This window comes from Polypterus senegalus, chromosome 3 (assembly GCF_016835505.1).
Source record: "Polypterus senegalus isolate Bchr_013 chromosome 3, ASM1683550v1, whole genome shotgun sequence".
NCBI lineage: Eukaryota > Metazoa > Chordata > Cladistia > Polypteriformes > Polypteridae > Polypterus > Polypterus senegalus.
In genome coordinates, this window is record NC_053156.1 from 127541420 (window position 1) to 127562632 (window position 21213).

General features: G+C 38.3%; 1 protein-coding gene across 2 annotated transcripts in view; it reads right to left on the reverse strand.

Annotated features, from left to right (window-relative positions):
* Positions 1–218: 218 nt before the first annotated feature.
* The window catches only part of ak9 (adenylate kinase 9), a 115875-nt gene continuing 94880 nt past the window's right edge, over positions 219–21213 (reverse strand). For both annotated transcript variants that reach the window (XM_039747912.1, XM_039747910.1), the window contains 9 exons: positions 20239–20440; positions 17399–17545; positions 16781–16998; positions 15985–16181; positions 15719–15888; positions 7460–7558; positions 7272–7374; positions 1750–1864; positions 219–781 (listed from right to left, as the gene is read on the reverse strand). In XM_039747912.1, the coding sequence (XP_039603846.1) occupies positions 570–781; positions 1750–1864; positions 7272–7374; positions 7460–7558; positions 15719–15888; positions 15985–16181; positions 16781–16998; positions 17399–17545; positions 20239–20440 (1463 nt within the window). In that variant the 3' untranslated portion in view covers positions 219–569. The remainder of the gene's footprint in view (positions 782–1749; positions 1865–7271; positions 7375–7459; positions 7559–15718; positions 15889–15984; positions 16182–16780; positions 16999–17398; positions 17546–20238; positions 20441–21213) is intronic.

The following is a 21213-nucleotide window of genomic DNA, read 5'->3' on the forward strand; positions in this document are numbered from 1 at the left end:
TGTATTTAGCTGTTTTTTTTTGTTTGGTCTATTTTATATTTAAGCAATGTAGTATTTTGGTGCAGGATGAGGCAATAGTTAGAACTGTTGTCTATCAGCTCCAGGAAACCAAACTCCATATTTTACTGAGGACATTCATTTTAAATAAAATAACTGTCAAATGTTGTTTATTTACAAAAAAGGCTTAGAGACTGGTAGTCATAAAAAAATCACACAAAAATGCTTTAGGGCTATAATTGTAACACTGATACCAGACAGATTTCAGGAAGTACATGTAAACTAATGACACAAGACCTTAACTTACACAATATTGCAATACACAGAAAGTCTGACCTTTACTATATTCATCAGAAAAGTACAAGTTTTAGGAGTCAGTACATTGTATGATTCTGCAGTTCTCTGCTTTGAATCAACAGGGTCAGTTTGCAGCTCATGTGTAGCCGTATTTAACATAACAATATATAGTACATAAAGGACTGATTAGTGTGTGAATATGTTACCCATATAGTACTCTAAAACAATAAAAATTACTTGGAGTATGGTTGCTATTCACCCAATGTGAATGTCATTCAGATAACCAATGATAATGCAGGTTGGGTTCCTTTAAGAGCCAAGAATATTTCAAGTTTGTTGTCAAAATCATTTGGTCGTTCTTTAGGCTCTTTGTATTTGGAAGTCATTATGGATCCTAGGTAAGATATAAGTTGGCAGCCATCTTCAAATTGTTCCATCTTTTTCTTATACTTCTTTCGCACATAAGTCGAATTTTTGGGGTTGAAAGCTTTGAAAACAAGAAATGTAAACAATGTTAATTTAATGTCTACTTAGTGTACCTTAAAATATCTTATCATGAAAGTTGATCAAATAGTATCACAGACTCCATAGCTTGTACCACCATTAACAGCAAGCATCCTCTCAAGTCATGTGATAGAGCAAACTAGAAAACAAAATGTTGTCAAATATACCAACTAAACAGGAGAATATGACAAGCATATGAAACATTAGGCCAGAAAGTGCAGATAGGAACCAGGAGGAGCTTGCACATATAATAGGAGGTACGCCTACCATCATAAAGAATTACAAAAAAAATATTTATGTCATAAAACTGCAAAGAAGGGCACATGGATAAAGTGAGGAAAAACTGTTAACTGGAGTGTATAGCTTACAGTTCAAATTAATGTAATGTATATTAGTGTCTTTACTGCCACGGTGAATAGCAGGCACTTTGACATTTGTAAATGAAGAAACAGAAATTAAGTACAGAATTATAAAACTAAACGGTCACAGTACAGCTAGGAAGCTGGGTGGAAAAAATGCACACTGCACACTGTATCAGAGGAGAGTGATTACAGTAAACCTCAACATCATTGTAAATACATAGCGGTCATGTTTCATACTTTGTTTATCAATAATCTTGGTTAGATGTACTGTAGGTTCATGCAAAATTTAAAGGTTCTCAAAATAGGATAGCTTTGTATAAAAAAAATTAGTTTGAGGAACTCAAAAAGGGTATATTTCAAAGCAAAAAACTTGTCCAAAATCATGAAAATTGAAACAAAGTGTGGACATTTTTTTGCCCAATATAAGAGTACAGGTAGAAGGATAGGATCCATTTTTATTCCCCACCATAACAAGACTACCACATAGTGTTTTTAAAGAACAGACGGGGAAGGAGCAGAGCTCAGGATTACATATTTATCAAGAATTCTTATAGGTTTCGAAAGTATGTCAAGAGATTAAGAGCTCTACCTTTTAGATGGTACGATGTATACAGCAGAGCTGATTTCTTCATGCTCATAAATGGATACTTAGGCTTCAAACAGCCAACAGCTGTCAGAGCTTTTATTATAGCAGTTGCAACACCCTGTTGGAAAAAAGAAAAAACACATTGTTACATTTTATGCATTAGTAAATTTAAGATCATTAATGTTATGGAGCCAATTAACTATGTTTTTCTACAGTGAAAAAATATATGAAGGCTTCCCATGATGTAACACAGTTATGAAGCCTAATTTATTTATTTTTTAATAACTAACTGTATAAGGTGGGAGCAGCATGTTGGCAGATTGGGGCAATCCCTACTGACTCACAGCCTTGGAAAAGTGGATTAGAATGCCAGCCACGTTCTTTCTGTCTTTGTAGGCTTCTCCATGGATATGCAACACCCCAAAGATATGCATGCTGGATTAAATGGTGTTGCGGTTTTACATTTTCACCAACAGTGAGACAGACACTGATGCAACAGTTGAATAATCATCTGTTTTCTTTACTACAGTAGATACTGTATATATAGTTATGTATACAGTTATGTCCATAAATTTTTGGACAGAGACAACTTTTTTCTAATTTTGGTTCTGTACATTACCACAATAGATTTTAATTTAAATAACTCAGAAGCAGTTGAAGTGTAGACTTTCAGCTTTAATTCAGTGGGTTGAACAAAAAGATTACATAAAAATGTGAGGCAACTAAAGTATTTTTTTAACACAATCCCTTTATTTCAGGGGCTCAAAAGTAATTGGACAATTGACTCAAAGGCTACTTCATGGGCAGGTGTAGGCAAATCCGTCGTTATGTCATTATCAATTAAGCAGATAAAAGGCCTGGAGTTGATTTGAGGTGTGGTGCTTGCATGTGGAAGATTTTGCTGTGAACAGACAACATGCGGTCAAAGGAGCTCTCCATGCAGGTGAAAGAAGCCATCTTTAAGCTGCGAAAACAGGAAAAACCCATCCGAGAAATTGCTACAATATTACAAGTGGCAAAATCTACAGTTTGGTACATCCTGAGAAAGAAAGCAAGCACTGGTGAACTCAGCAACGCAAAAAGACTTGGACGTCCACGGAAGATAACAGTGGTGGATGATCGCAGAATAATTTCCATGGTGAAGAGAAACCCCTTCACAACAGCCAACCAAGTGAACAACACTCTCCAGGGGGTCGGCGTATCGATATCCAAGTCTACCATAGAGAAGACTGTATGAAAGTAAATACAGAGGGTATACTACAAGGTGCAAGCCACGCATAAACCTCAAGAATAGAAAGGCTAGAATGGACTTTGCTAAAGAACATCCAAAAAAAACAGCACAGTTCTGGAAAAACATTCTTTGGACAAATGAAACCAAGATCAACCTCTACCAGAATGATGGCAAGAAAAAAGTATGGAGAAGGCGTGGAACAGCTCATTATCCAAAGCCTACCACATCATCTGTAAAACACGGTGGAGGCAGTGTGATGGCTTGGGCATGCATGGCTGCCAGTAGCACTGGGACACTAGTGTTTATTGATGATGTGACACAGGACAGAAGCAGCCGAATGAATTCTGAGGTGTTCAGAGACATACTGTCTGCTCAAATCCAGCTAAAAGCAGTAAAATTGGTTGGACGGTGTTTCATGATACAGATGTACAATGACCCAAAACATACAGCCAAAGCAACCAAGGAGTTTATTAAAGCAAAGAAGTGGAAAATTCTTGAATGGCCAAGTCAGTCACCTGATCTTAACCCAATTGAGCATGCGTTTCACTTGTTGAAGACTAAAATACGGACAGAAAGGCCCACAAACAAACCACAACTGAAAGACGCTGCAGTAAAGGCCTGGCAGAGCATTAAAAAGGAGGAAACCCAGCATCTGGTGATGTCCATGAGTTCAAGACTTCAGGCTGTCATTGCCAGCAAAGGGTTTTCAACCAAGTATTAGAAATGAACAATTTATTTCCAGTTATTTAATTTGTCCAATTACTTTTGTGCCCCTGAAATGAAGGGATTGTGTTAAAAAAATACTTTAGTTTCCTCACATTTTTATGCAATCTTTTTGTTCAACCCACTGAATTAAAGCTGAAAGTCTGCACTTCTCTTGCATCTGAGTTGTTTAATTTAAAATTCATTGTGGTAATGTACAGAACCAAACTTAGAAAAAAGTTGTCTCTGTCCAAATATTTATGGACCTAACTGTATATAGAGGGCTTAATGGTAATAATTGGCACTATTACGAGTTTGAGAAAATAGGTAGTTTGCCTGAGCTTTGATATCAATGCACATGTGTTGATGTTGAAACTATTTATACCAGTGGTCCCCAACTCCCATCCTGGAGGTCCACAGTGGCTGCTGATTTTCATTCTAACCCTTTCTTAATTAGTGACCTGTTTTCGCTGCTAATTAACTTAAGGTTTAGAATGAAACCCAACAGCCACATGGGCTCTCCAGGGGGCTCATATATTAATGGTGCATATGCACATTTCCACGCTCAAATCACAATGTATAAAATCTAAATTTGGCATAAAGCCACACATATTTCCATGGTTCCAAGTTCTCCGCTCAGTTTTGCAGACTGGCGGCACCCACCGTCAAAGCAGTGCAGATCCACATCCCTGACACGGCTTTATAAATACACTGAAAATAACCTCATATTGTTTATTAGTTTAATGCATCTGATTGTAATTAACCAGTAACAATATAATGGTCCACGGAATGGTCAAACTATTCTAAATACAATAGCTACTTTAGTGTTGTTACTCTCACTGCACCTTCTTCTTCTTCTTCTTTCAGCTGCTCCCATTAGGGGTTGCCACAGCGGATCATCTTTTTCCATATTACTTTCACTGCACCACTCAGAATATTTATATCACTGTATTTGAGTGGGGAATCAAAGATCTACAGAGGCTAAGAAAGAGAATTATCGGTATATGGCATCAGGCACACGCTGCCTCAGCCATGCTGTCCATTGAACTACTCTCACACAGCAAACGTTTCAAAGCCTTTACGGATTTCGAGGTTCAGAAACAGTTTCATCCCAAGAACTACAAACGTACTCAATCAGTCCATCAATTGCTCCTTGTAGAACGCTTTGTACTTATAAGTACAATTACCTCACTGTAAACTTTGTCTTGCACAATAGTTATAATATTGCACAACCTAAACCACTTTATAAAGCACGTATTTACATATGATGACAATATCATTTTAAGATAAAATGCAGCAAAATATGTTTATTATATTATACAGATAAAACTGTAACTTCATTTAAATAATCTATATTGTTAATAATTAAACATGCCAGGACATGGTGCCGCAGCGCTAGCTAGGAGCTTGCACTCCGTTCACAGATTGTTCCTGCCTCTCGCTTTATTCTTGCTGGGGCTGGCACGACACTGGAAGTATAGATGGATAGAATAATTAAACACGTACTTCGAAGATATTTCAATGTTCCTTAAAAGTGTTGAAGAATCGCTGTTCTAAGCTTACAGATGGCTTGACGTCTATTACAGAGCTGATTGTGTGGCGATTGGGTATTTGGAGAAAGAAAAATAAGGACAGGATTGGAGATTAGTACGTTTGAAAGAGACAGTACTGCTACAATAAAGTATTTCATCGAAGGTCGCGCACGGTTCAGCAAGCATCTTGCGTGAGACATGAACAATCACTGCGTCACCGTGTTCCCATGTTTAATAACATGATTTAACTCCTCTCATCATGAAAATGATATCATGTATACATCTCAGTATTTTAATTATTCAGAGATCTGTAATATCACAAATGTAATGGATTCTGTGTCCTGTCGGAGGAAGAGAAAGCCCGGAAGCACGTAGCCATTCACACACATAGAGCACATAGAAGATCGAATACAAAACAAAGCATTTAATGTGCTACTTTAGTTACGATGGGATTTGAGAAACTATTAAATTAAACGATTTTAAGATGAAGTTTATGATGTTCCACTTTAATGACAAAATAAACTACATGATTAAAGTGGAAATCTTGAGATTAAAGTTGACATTTCATGCTTTTTTCCCACTGTGTGCCTATTTTTTTGTCTGTACCCTAATAAGCTTTCATATGACACTCAGACGGTGGGCTACAACTCGCCTTTTCACCACAACTTTGATATCTGACAACTTCTTTTTTATATCGGGCACTGGGCGACTTTGTGAACTTGAGCTTTCGAGTTTCTCCGACACTCTGTCACTCGATCAGCTTCCTTTTGTTGATTATATCACTGTTTAAACCAACAAATAATGTGTTTTTCCTTGCCTCAACTTGGTATTCGCTGTAATTCTATTTTCCCAAGCACTTTTCCCATTGTCTTTTCACAGAAGGCTAAGCTTAAGTGCTATTTATATTGATTTGAATATTCAAAGAGTTGAGGTGAAACAGCAGGCGCGTGCACGTGCGTTACTTTTCACGCTGACCGGGATTTATGTAGCAGAAGAACAAGGAAGTTTGTGTATGCACAGATTTATGCATCTGAATTTTTTTGTGTGTATGCACATTTCCGCTTTTGTGCTTACGCTATGTTATAGTGTGAGTTCTACGCACGGCGTTATACTTGAGGCCCCAGGACCGGAGTTGTGGACCACTGGTATAAATAGTTCCAACAACAATACATGCACATTGATACCAAAGCGCAGGCACACCACCCATTTTCTCAAACTTGTAATACTGCCAATATTTAGCATTAAATTCTCTATATATACGTAACAATTGGAGAATTTAAATTATGGTGGTAGGTGTGAGTAAATGTGTGTGTGTTTCTTTGACTCCTGCAGTCTAATAGATGTTCATCTAATGAATGGAAATCTTATCAGAATGTTTCTCATTATATATTCAAATTCCAGCAAGAGCTCTGACTCTGAGGCCAGGGATGTGCACCGGCAATTGGAGGGTCTAATCCTGTAAACACCAGAAGTGACCCTACTCCATTGGGCCCTTGGGCAAGGCCCTTAACCTGCAATTGCTTCGTCCTGGGTATGACATTAATTTGCATCCAGTCCTGCAAGCAGGTCCTCCAACTTGCAGGGAAAATCTGGGGGTTCGTAGGAGGATTGGCACTCCAGCTACTGTAAAAAAAAACATCGCACTGCTCCAGTGTGGTGCTGAGGTGTCATTTCATGTATACCTATGAATTCCAATGAACTCTCTTTTGAATTCAAACAACTTCAATTTCTAGTACGTCTTGCATTTGTGATGTCCATAAATATGTGCAAGGACAATCACTTAAAGTTACTGGAGTTTAAATCAAAGAACTGTGCTTTTCACACAGCCATCTATACATTGCCTGTTCCAGAGTAGGATCAGGAAAGAATCTATGGCGAAATGAAAAACTTTGTGTATCATAAGGCACTCTAAATAATTTGTAGCAAATATAATCCATTATTTGTTAATATGGAAGTTTGACTTTTGAACAATATTTGAATAATAAGGTGTTTCACTTTTTTTCAACCCAAGCAACAGCCAGACATTCATGCTAGTTAACTGATATCCTCCAGTGACTTACTTGCTCAAGATATCCAAGCATCGGGAGGGAGGTGAGGAGCACTGGTTCCTTCTTTGGAGGCAGTTTATGTGGAAGCTTCAGATTCCAATATATTTCAGGCCTCCTATGTAAAAAAAATAGTTCAGTTAAACACTTTTTAACACATCTTAATGTAACTTCAATTTTCTTTATACAAAAATAAGATATACCGCATGAACTTATCCAGTTTTTCTCCATTTTCAAAAATAAATATTTTACCCCTGTACTCCACAGCATATTCAATGCTTCCTGCCACAAGTGCTTCATATCTAAGAAAAAAGAACAGCATGTTAATGTGTTTCATAGTACCAACACTACATATAGGTGTGAGAAAAAAGTTTGTGAACCCATTGGCATTTTCAGTATTTTTGTATTAATGGATCCTAAAATAAGATCTAATCTTCATAATACAAGATTAACATAATCTGAGCACACAAAAAACAATATATTGTTTAAATATTTTAGGGAACTGTAGAGTTATACCAGAAAACTTAGCACTTTGATGTGAAACACAGAGGATCATGTTAGTTTTGATAAAAAAATATTATGCCATAATGCAATTTATAAAAGTAATGTGTAACCTCTCAGTGTGTGTGTGCCAGTTCTGAAGTTAATTACTTGGGGTATTACCCCTGTCCATTTCATATCCTCACACAGAGGAGCTGGAAGAAAATTCATTGTGTCCTAGTCAATAAGCAACAGTGAACCTAATTGAGCAAAGGGAAACTTTGAGTAAGCAAATGTGCCTCTGGCTTCTACTGCATTTAGGACTGTTTGTTACTCTTTCTAAGCCTCACTGTCCTCTATAGATGTCTGTCAATTATCCATTTGCTGTTTTTCTGTCTGTATAGTATTTAATACAGAACAACTACACAAGAAAAGGGCAGTGTGTGTGGGTATTGTTATGCAGTGTTTTTTTCTCTCTAAGCAAAATGTTGAGTAGTTTTACCTAAAGGTTTGGTACTTGTCTCTATTTTTATTTATTTTTTTGCTTTTTTTTAGAGAGCAATCCTTTCCTGTTAGGTATCTTCCCATGAACATCACTCTTGTTCAGTGTTCTTCTTTTCTTATTATTGGCTCATTGACACAGACATTACCAAGCGTTAAAGGTGCTTACGGATCCATAGCTATCACCCCACTATTTCAGTATTGTATGGCACGCTCTTGAAGTAATCTTTGGATTTTTTTTCCATTTATGCAGTCCATCTGGCTGACTGTGGGGTGATGGCAGTGTATATCTTTAGAAATGCTTTGTTAGCCCTTTGTGGGCTTATCAACCTTTAACAGCACTTGTTCAGACATCCTCTTAAAAAGTCTTTTGATTAAAGTTGAGTTTTATTAGAACTCTATTGTGGAGCACAGAAAGTCATGATTTTTTTTCTTTTAATAGAGCAGGGCATATCAAACCCATGCCTGAATGAACGTTTATGGATTGGAACCAGGCGCGGATTAATGCACAGGCTGGCCTAGACTGCAGCCTACGGGCCCCATGTGTGCAGGGTCCTGGGATTGGTTAAACTATTTTTAATTATTTTTTTTAATTTACTTAAAAGAAAACCGCCTCCCTGATGCCCAATAAGAAACATCCATCCATTGTCCAACCTGCTGAATCCGAGCACAGGGTCACGGGGGTCTGCTGGAGCCAATCCCAGCCAACACAGGGCGCAAGGCAGGAACCAATCCTGGGCAGGGTGCCAACCCACCGCAGGACACACACAAACACACCCACACACCAAGAACACACTAGGGCCAATTTAGAATCGCCAATCCACCTAACCTGCATGTCTTTGGACTGTGGGAGGAAACTGGAGCGCCCGGAGGAAACCCACGCAGACACGGGGAGAACATGCAAACTCCACGCAGGGAGGACCTTGGAAGCGAACCCAGGTGTCCTAACTGCGAGGCAGCAGCGCTACCACTGCGCCAATAAGAAACATTTTAAATTTAAACAGAAGATTGGGTAGATTTGACCCGGTTAAAGTTAATTTAGTTTTGAGTTCATACCACACCACTGTGTTATTCTGGGTAACTTGACAGCATATTGGCAAAATGCCTGAAAGAAAATATGATAGCGTAGCACAAAAATGAAAAGGATAACGACTGAAAGAAAAGTGTAACCAAGTACTGCTAAAGAAAATCCCTAAATTGACTGGATATTTCACGGCTGAGGAATCTTCATCCAGTCAGCAACAAAATGCTGATCCACAGTAGGACTGCCAGCTATCGGCTAACGCTGGCGTTGAAGCAACTGCCACTGGACCCTTAGCTGAGACAAGTTCAGAACAACAGTTTTTATCAGCATCATAGACTGACTTGTTGCCGCACTGGATCAGAGGTATCACTCCTACAAACAGACATTTGGATTTTTGAACAATATTGCCTCCACTGCTGTAGAAGATCTTCGAACTGGAGTAGCTAATCTTCAGAAGAAATATGCAGGTGATCTGGAGGAAGATTTTGTGGTCGAAATTGGGCAATTCAGATAATTTATTAAAGAAACCAGGGACATCTCAGTAAGGTCACTGCTACAACTTATACAAGGAAGAAAATTACAGTCAGTGTTTCCGAATGTTGATATAGCACTCCAGATATTTATGACTTTGCCTTTAATGAATACTAGCGGGGAGCATTCATTTTCAAAACTGGGACTAGTTAAAAACAGACAGATCCACAATGGGCCAAAACAGACTGAATCACCTGTCTCTGATGTCCATTGAAAGTGATATTTTGCGCAAACTGGATTTTACCAGCTTCATCAAGAACTTCTCTGTCAGGAAAACAAGGAAGAAAATCTTCTAAAGGTAGGAAAATGTATATTTACTGTATGATTGTGATGCTGTTGTGTTATTACTTTGTGTTACTGTATTGTATTTTTTAGGGTCTTGTTTTATTTGATATGCGTGATTTTGCCTCAGTAATATAGTGTAGCCTTTATACTACTGCTGTTATTGCACCTGTTGGTTTAGAAAGCTAAAAGCAGTTATTAACTTGCAGATCCACTGTTAATGCCTTTTATCTGTGGAGCTGCTATTTATAGTAAAGGCTGTCAAGGTATTTCTGCGGATGTTTGTTTATGCTAGTGCATCCTGAGTGGATGCATTTTGGCTATGTAATATTTTCAGCATGCTATTACATGTGGCATTAAATATTTTTTTTTTCTGGTAAAGCATTATGAGTAAGTGGGGCTGTCTATATCCTCTGCAACAGGGGGCCCATGACCACCTTAATCTGCCTCTGATTGGAACAGCTGACTCAAATTACTCTTTTTGCAATTATGCTTTATCTTCTGTACCAGTGCATGCTCCCCAACTTGACTTGACTTGACTTCTGGCATAGCCACAACAGCAGCTCTGTGTTTGTCTTTGTTGTTGTTTACTACTCTTTTATGAATAACATGGATAACTGAAAATCTGAGAAAGAACTCACACTCACTTACACACAACTGGAACTGCTAAACCTGCGCCCTTTGAGTACTAAAGCATTTGATTTAATCACCAGGCTGCCAGCACAGCTACTTTGTTAAATGCTGGGTAAAGAGAGGAGGAGCCTGACTCCACAACAAAAGAAAAAGGTACAGACTGTACCCACCTTCAATTATCATGGGCAATATAAGATCACTGGCGAATAAAATGAATGAGCTCTCAACGCTGATCAGGAGCCAATGGGAATACAAACTCAGCAGTCTTATGTTTTTAACTGAGACGTGTCTTAGAGATGAAACATCAGATGGTTGCATGGGATGGATTTAATACTGGGGAATCAAGAACAAAAGTGACAAGAAGAAAAGAGGTGGATATGGAAGTTACAGTTAAAGCACAGGTATGCAACCTGAATGTTGAGTTCCTTGCGGTAGGCTTATGATCTTCTTATATGCCGAGAGAGTTTTCACATGTCATTGTGCTGGCAGTTTACACTCCCCGTCCCCTTCCCCCACCCCCCTGCTTGGCAAGCATGGCAATAGCAACAGACACTCTCTACTGACCATCCTAGGACTTTCTTCACAATTTCTTTGGACTTTAGCCATATTTTACTTTCCTCCACCCTCACCAATTTTTATCTGTTTGTGGACAGTACAACAAGAAAAAACAGGACTCTGGACTTATTATATACCAGTGTTAAAGAGGCATATAACTCTGTTGCTTTGCTACCTTTAGGCCAATTAGACCATAATTTGGAATAAACCCATTGTCCAGAAGTTGCCAACCACGACTAGGAACGAGCAGGAATGGACAATGGAGGCTGAGGAGGCCCTGAATGATACCTTTTGAAAACAGTAACTGTAATTTGTTTTGAGTCACATGGTTGGGGCATTGAGGGACTCAGCCACTGTATCACAGACTACATGAAGATTTTTTTTGGGTGACATTCCCCACAAAGACAGTACTCTAAATTATGACTTTCTGTGCTCCACAATAGAGTTCTAATAAAACTCAACTTTAATCAAAAGTACTGTACTGTTTTCCCAACAACAAATAATGGATGACAAAAGACTTGAAAGCCCTACTGAATATAAAGAAGATAGCCTTCAGGTATGGAGAAATCAAGCACATGCAGTCAGAACTGAAGAATCAGCAGTGTGAGGGGGAAAGCCTACTACAGAGAAAAACTTGAGTACAAGTTACAACAAAACAACATGAGAGAAGCGTGGAATGGGATGAGGACTTTCACTGGCTACAAGCAGGCTGCAAAACATGCAGAGGACGGAAACAAGGACAGAGCTAATGAACTGAACCACTTCTTCAACAGACTGACTCATTCATGTCAGTATAGCCCTCCCCCTACACTGCTAGCCTCTGTGTACAAGCTGAGGAGGTTCTGGAATCCCAACTGCCACCTGCACCCTGCACGATCTTCACCTACAATGACATCACATGAGTGGTGTCCAGCCCCCCTCCACTCCCTGGACTGTGTGTCTCTGTTGAACAAGTGAGGAGAGAACTGGAAAGACTTTGCATGAAAAAGGCTTCAGGGCCAGATGGAATTAGCCCCAGGGTGATGAAAACATGTGCTAGCCAGCTCTGTGGAGTCCTACAACACCTGTTCTCTCTTTCCCTGAATCTGCAGAAGGTTTCCCAGCTGCTGAAAACACCCTGTGTGGTTCCAGTGCCAAAGAAAGGGCATTCCAGTGATCACAGGGACTTCATACCAGTTGCTGTTACTTCAGACATCATGAAGACATATGAAAGGCTGGTCCTAAAACAGCTAAGACCCCTGGTTTCAGACACATATGTGTGTGCAGAATTATATCCTTTACAGTGCATCCGGAAAGTATTCACAGCGCATCTCTTTTTCCACATTTTGTTATGTTATAGCCTTATTCCAAAATGTATTAAATTCATTTTTTCCTCAGAATTCTACACACAACACCCCATAATGACAACATGAAAAAAGTTTTCTTGAGATTTTTGCAAATTTATTAAAAATAAAAAAATTCAGAAAGCACATGTACATAAGTATTCACAGCCTTTGCCATGAAGCTCAAAATTGAGCTCAGGTGTATCCTATTTCCCCTGATCATCCTTGATATGTTTCTGCAGCTTAATTGGAGTCCACCTGTGGTAAATTCAGTTGATTGGACATGATTTGGAAAGGCACACACCTGTCTATATAAGGTCCCACAGTTGTCAGTACATGTCAGAGCACAAACTAAGCATGAAGTCAAAGGAATTGTCTGTAGACCTCTGAGACAGGATTGTCTCGAGGCACAAATCTGGGGAAGGTTACAGAAAAATTTCTGCTGTTTTAAAGGTCCCAATGAGCACAGTGGCCTCCATCATCCATAAGTGAAAGAAGTTCAAAGCCACCAGGACTATGCCTAGAGCTGGCCAGCCATCTAAACTGATCGAAGGGCCTTAGTCAGGGAGGTGACCAAGAGCCCGATGGTCACTCTGTCAGAGCTCCAGAGGTCCTCTGCGGAGAGAGGAGAACCTTCCAGAAAGACAACCATCTCTGCAGTAATCCACCAATCAGGCCTGTATGGTAGAGTGGCCAGATGGAAGCCACTCCTTAGTAAAAGGCACATGGCAGCCCTCCTGGAGTTTGCCAAAAGGCACCTGAAGTACTCTCAGACCATGAGAAACAAAATTCTTTGGTCTGATGAGACAAAGATTGAACTCTTTGGGGTGAATGCAAGGTGTCACGTTTGGAGGAAACCAGGCACCGCTCATCACCAGGCCAATACCATCCCTACAGTGAAGCATGGTGGTGGCAGCACCATGCTGTGGGGATGTTTTTCAGCGGCAGGAACTGGGAGACTAGTCAGGATAAAGGGAAAGATGACTGCAACAATGTACAGAGTCATCCTGGATGAAAACCTGCTCCAGAGTGCTTTTGACCTCAGACTGGGGTGACAGTTCATCTTTCAGCAGGACAACGACCCTAAGCACACAGCCATGATATCAAAGGAGTGGCTTCAGGACAACTCTGTGAATGTCCTTGAGTGGCCCAGCCAGAGCCCAGACTTGAATCCGTTTAAACATCTCTGGAGAGATCGTAAAATGGCTGTGCACCGATGCTTCCCATCCAACCTGATGGAGCTTGAGAGGTGCTGCAAAGAGGAATGGGCAAAACTGGCCAAGGATAGGTGTGCCAAGCTTGTGGCATCATATTCAAAAAGACTTGAGGCTGTAATTGCTGCCAAAGGTGCATCGACAAAGTAGTGAGCAAAGGCTGTGAATACTTATGTACATGTGATTTCTCAGTTTTTTTATTTTTAATAAAGTTGCAAAAACCTCAAGTAAACTTTTTCAAGTTGTCATTATGATGTGTTGTGTATAGAATTCTGAGGAAAAAAATTAATTTAATCCATTTTGGAATAAGGCTGTAACATAACAAAATGTGGAAAAAGTGATGCGCTGTGAATACTTTCCGGATGATCCAAAGAACATACTCACACTTGGACAAACTCAGTACCACAGTCAGGATAATGTTTGACTTTTCCAGTGCTTTTAACACCATTCTGCCTTATTGATCAGGGAAAAAGCTCAAGGATTTGAATCCTGATGCCCTCACAGTCTTCTGGATCATTGGCTACCTGACAACAGACAGTAATTTGTAAGGCTCAGGGACTGTGTATCAGAAATGGTAGTGTGTAATACTGGAGAACCTCAGGGAACTGTCCTGTTTCCCTTCCTGTTTACCCTCTACACAACAGACTTCCAGCACAACACTGGTGCTTGCCATCTATAGAAATTTTCAGATGACTCGTCCATTATAGGCCTCATTAATGGAGAGTCAGTGTACAGGAAGGTTGTGGAGGAGTCTGTCTTGTGGTGCACGGACAACAACCTGCACCTCAACATCAGCAAGACAAAAGAGCTGGTGGTAGAAGCCTCTGAGACCAGTAACCACTTAGGAGGCAAGACATGAAAGTGGTGCAGAGCTACAAGTACCTGGGGGTTCACATAAACAACAAGCTGGAATGGTCTGACAACACAGTGGCGCTGCACAAGAAGGGCCAGAGCAGACTGTATTTCCTGAGGAGACTTGTGTCTTTTGATGTGTGCAGCAAGCTGCTGGAAATGTTCTACCAGTCCATTGTGGCCCGTATAGTGTTCTGTGCTGCAGTTCTCCTGAGAAAGCAACCTGAGCTCAAAAGATGCGCAATGCCTGAACAACCTTATCAGAATTGCCTGCTTCATCACAGGGTGAACACACTGGAAACTGTTTTGGAAAAGAGGATGGTGGCCAAATTGGATGCCATTATAAAAAATCCCTTACATTCCCTCTAGGAGGTGCTCTCTTGGAGCAGTTTTAGCCACAGGCTTATTCTACCACTGTGTGCTAAGAAGTGCCTCTGGGGGTCTATTCTACTCACTTCTATTAGGCAATTTAATGTTTCCTTCCGAAGTACTTGTTAAGTTTATTTTTATTTATTTATTTACTTTGTATTATCTGTCCTGTGAATCTGTATCCTTGTTTTTTATGTTTCTGCTGCTGTATGCATCTGAATTTCCCCATGGGATTAATAAAGTTTATCCAATCTAATCTAATCTAATCTGTACAGTTTCACATAGTTTTCTGTCCTTGATCTTGAATATTTAAACAATGTGTTATTCAATAAAGATTTAAAAGTGTGTACATTTTGTGTGTGCTGTTTTCTTAATCATACAGTCTTTATAGATTATTACCAGGATCATATAACTTTAAGAACCAATTCATGTAGGGTTCCAGAAAATTCCAAAAGATTTACAAACTTTTTCTCACAACTGTATATGTGAACAAATTGTATTTGATAATATTTCATAGAAACATTTGTAGATGCCTTTAACTAATTTACTAATTAGAAGTAAAGTAAATAAATTAATGTATGAAACTCTACCAGCCAATTAACATTTAATGCTTTTGCAGTTATTCCCAGTAGTCAGATGAAACATAGGTTCATGTCAAGTAATAAATGTTATTTCCTTAAAGTTAATCTTTACTTTTACCTTAGATTTCCATCCAGGAATGTTACTGGACAGAATCCCATCATTTCAGCCTGTCTTGGAAACATTGCTTTTACTGCTGCTGTTGTTAGTCTTTTTGGCAACATATCCATGGGAGGAAGGGGATAAGGTGCTAATGGTGGAACAAATTTCTCTGGAGTTTCTAAAAATCTCTAAAAGTAAAAATGTTCATTGTAAGAAGTGTATTTTTGCTGACATAGGAAATACATATTTTATTTCAAACTTGAAATGACTTGTTATATACTCACTTGTAAATACTCTTTAGAAGCCATTTTGTAATAATGACCACGAAATTCAGCAGCACATTCTAAAGATGGTGACACAGAGCAGTCCACTAGTTCTTTGTCAAGTGCAAGACTGACAGGACAATAGTAAAGAAATTCTCCCAAGCGCGATTTTAATTCTTTGGGTGTTATACACAAGCGATCAATACAGGCAGATTTCCCTGAAAGAAATATGAATTTAGTGAAATAGGATGTTGCAAGAATCTTAGTCCTAGGCCAAATGAAATTGGGTTTCATTTTGTATTATTGAACTTAAGCTCACAGAATTTGGAGAATCTGAATTATTTTATTCAGTCATTTTCCATATCTATTTATTCTAAAACAGAATCAAAGGAGACCAAAAGCTGTCATAATAATGTTATGGGCAATGCAGGAAGAAACCTTGCATGTGGCACCAACCCATAAAAGTTTATCTTCACTTACTTTCTTCAAATGTCACCAATTTAGAGTTGGAAATCAACCTTATCTGAACATTTTAAGATGAGGGAGCAAGCTAAAGTAAATAAATAAAACTTTCACTGGGGGAATTTACTTTATAAACACAAAATAAAATGTACAAAAAATGAAGGTAAGTAGTTGTCAGAAATTGAAAAATATGAAGAAGAAAATAAATGGAGCATTTAAAAGGGACATCTCACCAGATACTGCTAAAATCCTATCAGATAGATTGCAAAAAATCAACTGATTTATCACTTTATTTAACATTTAGGAAAATGAAAATACTGGAGGGGAATTTTAAGTATTCCATGAGCATATTTACCTTGTCTGATCCGTTCTAGGTATGTCTGAATGTAAATCACACTTGTCCTTGCCTCTTCCAGTGCTTTCTCCCACACCCACCACTTGCTCTTCTCTCCATCAATAGTCACCCAGTTCTGGAACTGCTCCTGGTAATACCTTTTGATAATATCAATTTCTCGTTTGTAGCAGGAATTTCTGATGGTGAGAATTTGCGGACTGTCATGTTTTGGAAAGGGGCTAAAAAGAAAGAAAGGCAAATTAGTTACAGAGCATATTTTTATATTACATACACCACAGTTCTGTTTTTTGTTTTTATAGACCTTCTATACAACTCAAACAATGCCATGGTTTAAGAACAAGCCACACAAAAACACATAAAACACACCAGTTACACTACACTTTATTACTGAATTACTGTAGCTTCAGTCAAACTAATTCACCAACATGGTGTGGCTCCTGTTTCAGTCAACTATATCAAGTCTTTCTACCTGGTAACTTGTTAACAGGTAGAACTCCAAAGATTACACTCACCTAGACACCCCCTCACCCATAAACAGTAAAATGTGAGGTGCTATGCAAAACTTAAAAGTGCTACTTTTCAAATGTATTGTTTGAGAGGAATGTCATTATTATTTACCTTTCAGTGTTCAACTTTTCCATTAGTCCTCGTTTTAAAACCTCCTTGGTGTTGATGTTTAGCTCTATAATTTGTACAGGTATTATACAGCGGTCTTCCAAGAGATCTGCTTGCTTTTTTGTCATAGGATAACCATCAAGCACATATCTGAGTATACAGACAGATGTAAACATGCAAAAATAAATATAAAATCTCAATATTTATTAAAATTTACAGTGACATGAATGAGTATTCCCCCCTTCCTGTTTTATCTCCATTATAGGTATATCAGCATGTATAGTATTATAAATGTTTGACACTGAATGCTTTCAACTATTAAACCAAAGATAAATAGAACCTAATAAATAGTTAAAACATGCTCTTTAAATGTAAACTTATTTAAGTTAAAACATGCTCTTTAAATGTAAACTTATTTATCACATGCACAAGAATTAGAGAACAGTCAGCTGGAACTGCAAGGTGAGCAAAACTTCACATGCCTTTTAGTCACTTTTACCAATAAATGATAGATAATGAAAAAATGCAACAGATCAGTTTATTTATTCTGATCTAATGATTTTGGCCTGAGATTTTACCTGACTACTCTGCACATGTGTGTGAGATAGCAGTGGCATCATGTGGTTGTCATCTGGACTCCACCACCTTGTCACCACTGCATGAGTGTCTAGTGTTCTTTGAGCTAACAAGAAACAGCAGCTGTCATATGGAGTACACACAGTTACATGTGCTGGTAGATTCTAGACAGTGATGGCTTGATTTTCTCAGTGTCCTTGACTGCTGTTTTGTGTACACACCTCTGAGAAGGCATTGTGCTGGTAAATTCCAGGGATAACCTGCATGTGTTAAAAGGGCTCCTATTCATCCAGAGATAGAACGCCATTTCCATTTACAAGATGATATTAGCATTGTTAATTGTCTTTCCATTTTGAGCTTTGAGCACCTATTTTTATGTGTATTTAATGCAATAATAGTTTTTCATAATTTATGCTCATTTCATTTACCTTATCTTAAAATTTTACTCAATCATCTTTTGATGTCAAATTGGTGCACCCATTTTTAGATATGTATTTCTTGCCTCTTTTTTTGTTATACATACTCAATTTTTCATTTTATGTTTTGATTTTTTCTTTTTGGCTTTCCCAGCGGCCACCATAAGTAACGGCCAGTCAGTCATTTTCTAACCTGGTTAGTCCTGAGCAGGGTCGCAAGGGTCTGCTGGGGCCTGTCCCAGATAGCATAAGGCACAAACCCTGGACAGGGTGCCTGTCTATTGCAGAGTAAACACATTTACACACACCAACCACACACTAGGGCCAATTTAGGTTTGCCAATCCACCTAACTTGCATGCCTTTGGACTGTCGGGGGGGGAAACTGAAACACCTGGAGTAACCCCATGCAGACACAGGGAGAACATGCAAACTCCATGCAGAGAGGACCCAGGATGTGTACCCTGGTCTCCTTACTGCGAGACAGCAGCACCACTGTACCTTCCACCATAAGTAGCACTTAAATATTTTCTTTTTGATGAATCTGGATATGTTATGTAGATTTTTTTTCTGATGATGCATCTTTCAAACACAGGCCAACATTTTGCTCAATGGTCCTCCTTTATATCTTTACAGAAAAAATTGTATGTCTGCTTTTTTTCTCCCCATGACAGAATCCAAGATTGTCACTAATGGAAGACATGTTGGACAGCTTGGTGTAGAGTCACTGAACCACTAAATGAAGTTGATGCAATGTTGATTTCAAATTTAACAAGAATTTAACCATATGTATATCATACTGGTGCCAAGAAGTTAAGTGATATGTACAGTACTGGCACTGTAAAATTGAAAGAAAATTATAAATTACAGAATCCATCATAAAAATTCTTTACAAGTATAAGAATGAACTGTTGTCCAAGGAATGTTTTGAAACTTTATTATTTAATAAGTATTTATATTTAAAATTTAACAGCATTATGGGCTTGGATCAATAAAGATTCAAACACATTATCTCAAAAGCAATGAAGCAAGGGTTTTTTACTTTTAGATTTTGGAAACAAATTTTTTATTGGAACAGCAGTGTGCTGCCATTAATTTTTTAAGCTCTGATTATATCTGTAGAACCAAAAAGGGGAAGCAACATTTACAAAGTGTTTTTCATGAAGCAAGAAATAAGTTATTGGATATACAAGTTGTATTAGTACAATTTTTGGTAAATATTTAACAAAAATGATATTAAACTGGTGAAGAAATGGCATGAGTCTGGACAAGAGTTTTATTCCTGAAATATAATAAGAGATGTTAAAATCAACTAAACTGCCCTTTTTTAAACATATACATCAAGATTAGTTAATTACTATTTAATAATTGAACATTATTTGTATTATTTTTACTGTGAATGGAGATGAGTCCAAGTGTTTCATTTTTATTCATCATACTGCTTGATTGCAATATTAAACCATAACACACATATTGTTGGAAACACCATGTCTTTCAGTGGCTTCCATATGCTCCTGAACTACACTATATCTTACGGGACAGTTGTTGTTTGCACTCTTTGTTAGTTAGGTGTCACCATAATCATGTCGTCACTAGGTTACTGGCTACAATCAGTCTCATGAAAATGTATTTTTAAAAAGGCAGCACACCACTTGAGTGCAATCCCCTTCATTAGCATAAGCACTTACTCAATTTCCTTTATACAATGTTTATAGGACTGCTGTAACCACATGGTGATCAACTGGCTCATCTTTAACAGTAGTTACATTAAATATATGATTTAATATCTTCTATGAAACTGATTGCATTGGAATCTCATTGTGGCCAGATGATATATAAAATAAAGTCAATACCCTCTTGTGTTGCAGACGAGGTTCATAAAGGCCACTTCCAGGCAATGAACAGCAAGCTCTTCAGGAACAGTGCCCCCTTTGAGCAGTTGTGTGTTTATCTGATTGGCTAGTTCCGTGTGACTCTGAGTAGATAGCACTAGACGTACACAGTCCCCAATAGACAGCCGTTCCAACCCGAGCTCTCGTTCAAACATTCTGGCAACTGTAAGTGAGAAAAAGATTTCATTAGAACTGACTGTAGAAGCAAGTTGTTTGTAATCATTCTATTCTGTTTCTAAAAATTCAATAAAAACAACATAAAGTTATGTTGGGGATTCCTCATTTCATCTGTGTCACTTCATTCAGCAGTGTTGTTTTAAAATGTATGCAAGCAAATATTAACGCTGATGTTCTTAGTTGATAGAAGAACAAATTTGCAGTTGACTGTCAAATGGAACCCTTAAAATAGTAAGAAAATATTTTTATTTCATCAAAAATAAACTCCTTAATTTTAGGCTATTCTCATCTAAGTGGGTCAAATTTGTTATTTTGCTTTTCTTTGCATGGCATTACGTAGACTGCACAGTTCCAGATATTTTCATCCTAACAATTTGCGTGTCTCTGCATATTTTCTCTTTTTCTGGTTTCTTCAGGTATTGCAGTTTTCCTCCTACATCCCAAACACCCACATATTAGGTTAATTAATCACTCTAAAATGTTTTGGCCTGAGTGTTGGTGTGTGTGTTACATACTGAGAAGTCATGTCATGTAACTGGTTCCTGCCTTGTGCACAATGCTGCCAGAATAGACTCTGGTCCCTCTTGAAAGTGAATTAGATAAAATGAGTTTGCCCAACCTTCTGTAGCCTTGCCTTCAAGGAGTGACCTGTCACTTGTTGTGTCACTTGTTTTCTAATAGATTCCCCCCCAGGTCACACTTTTATTTATCCCCATTGATGGATGTATGCCCTATCTGTGTTTTCCTTTTTCTCAGGGT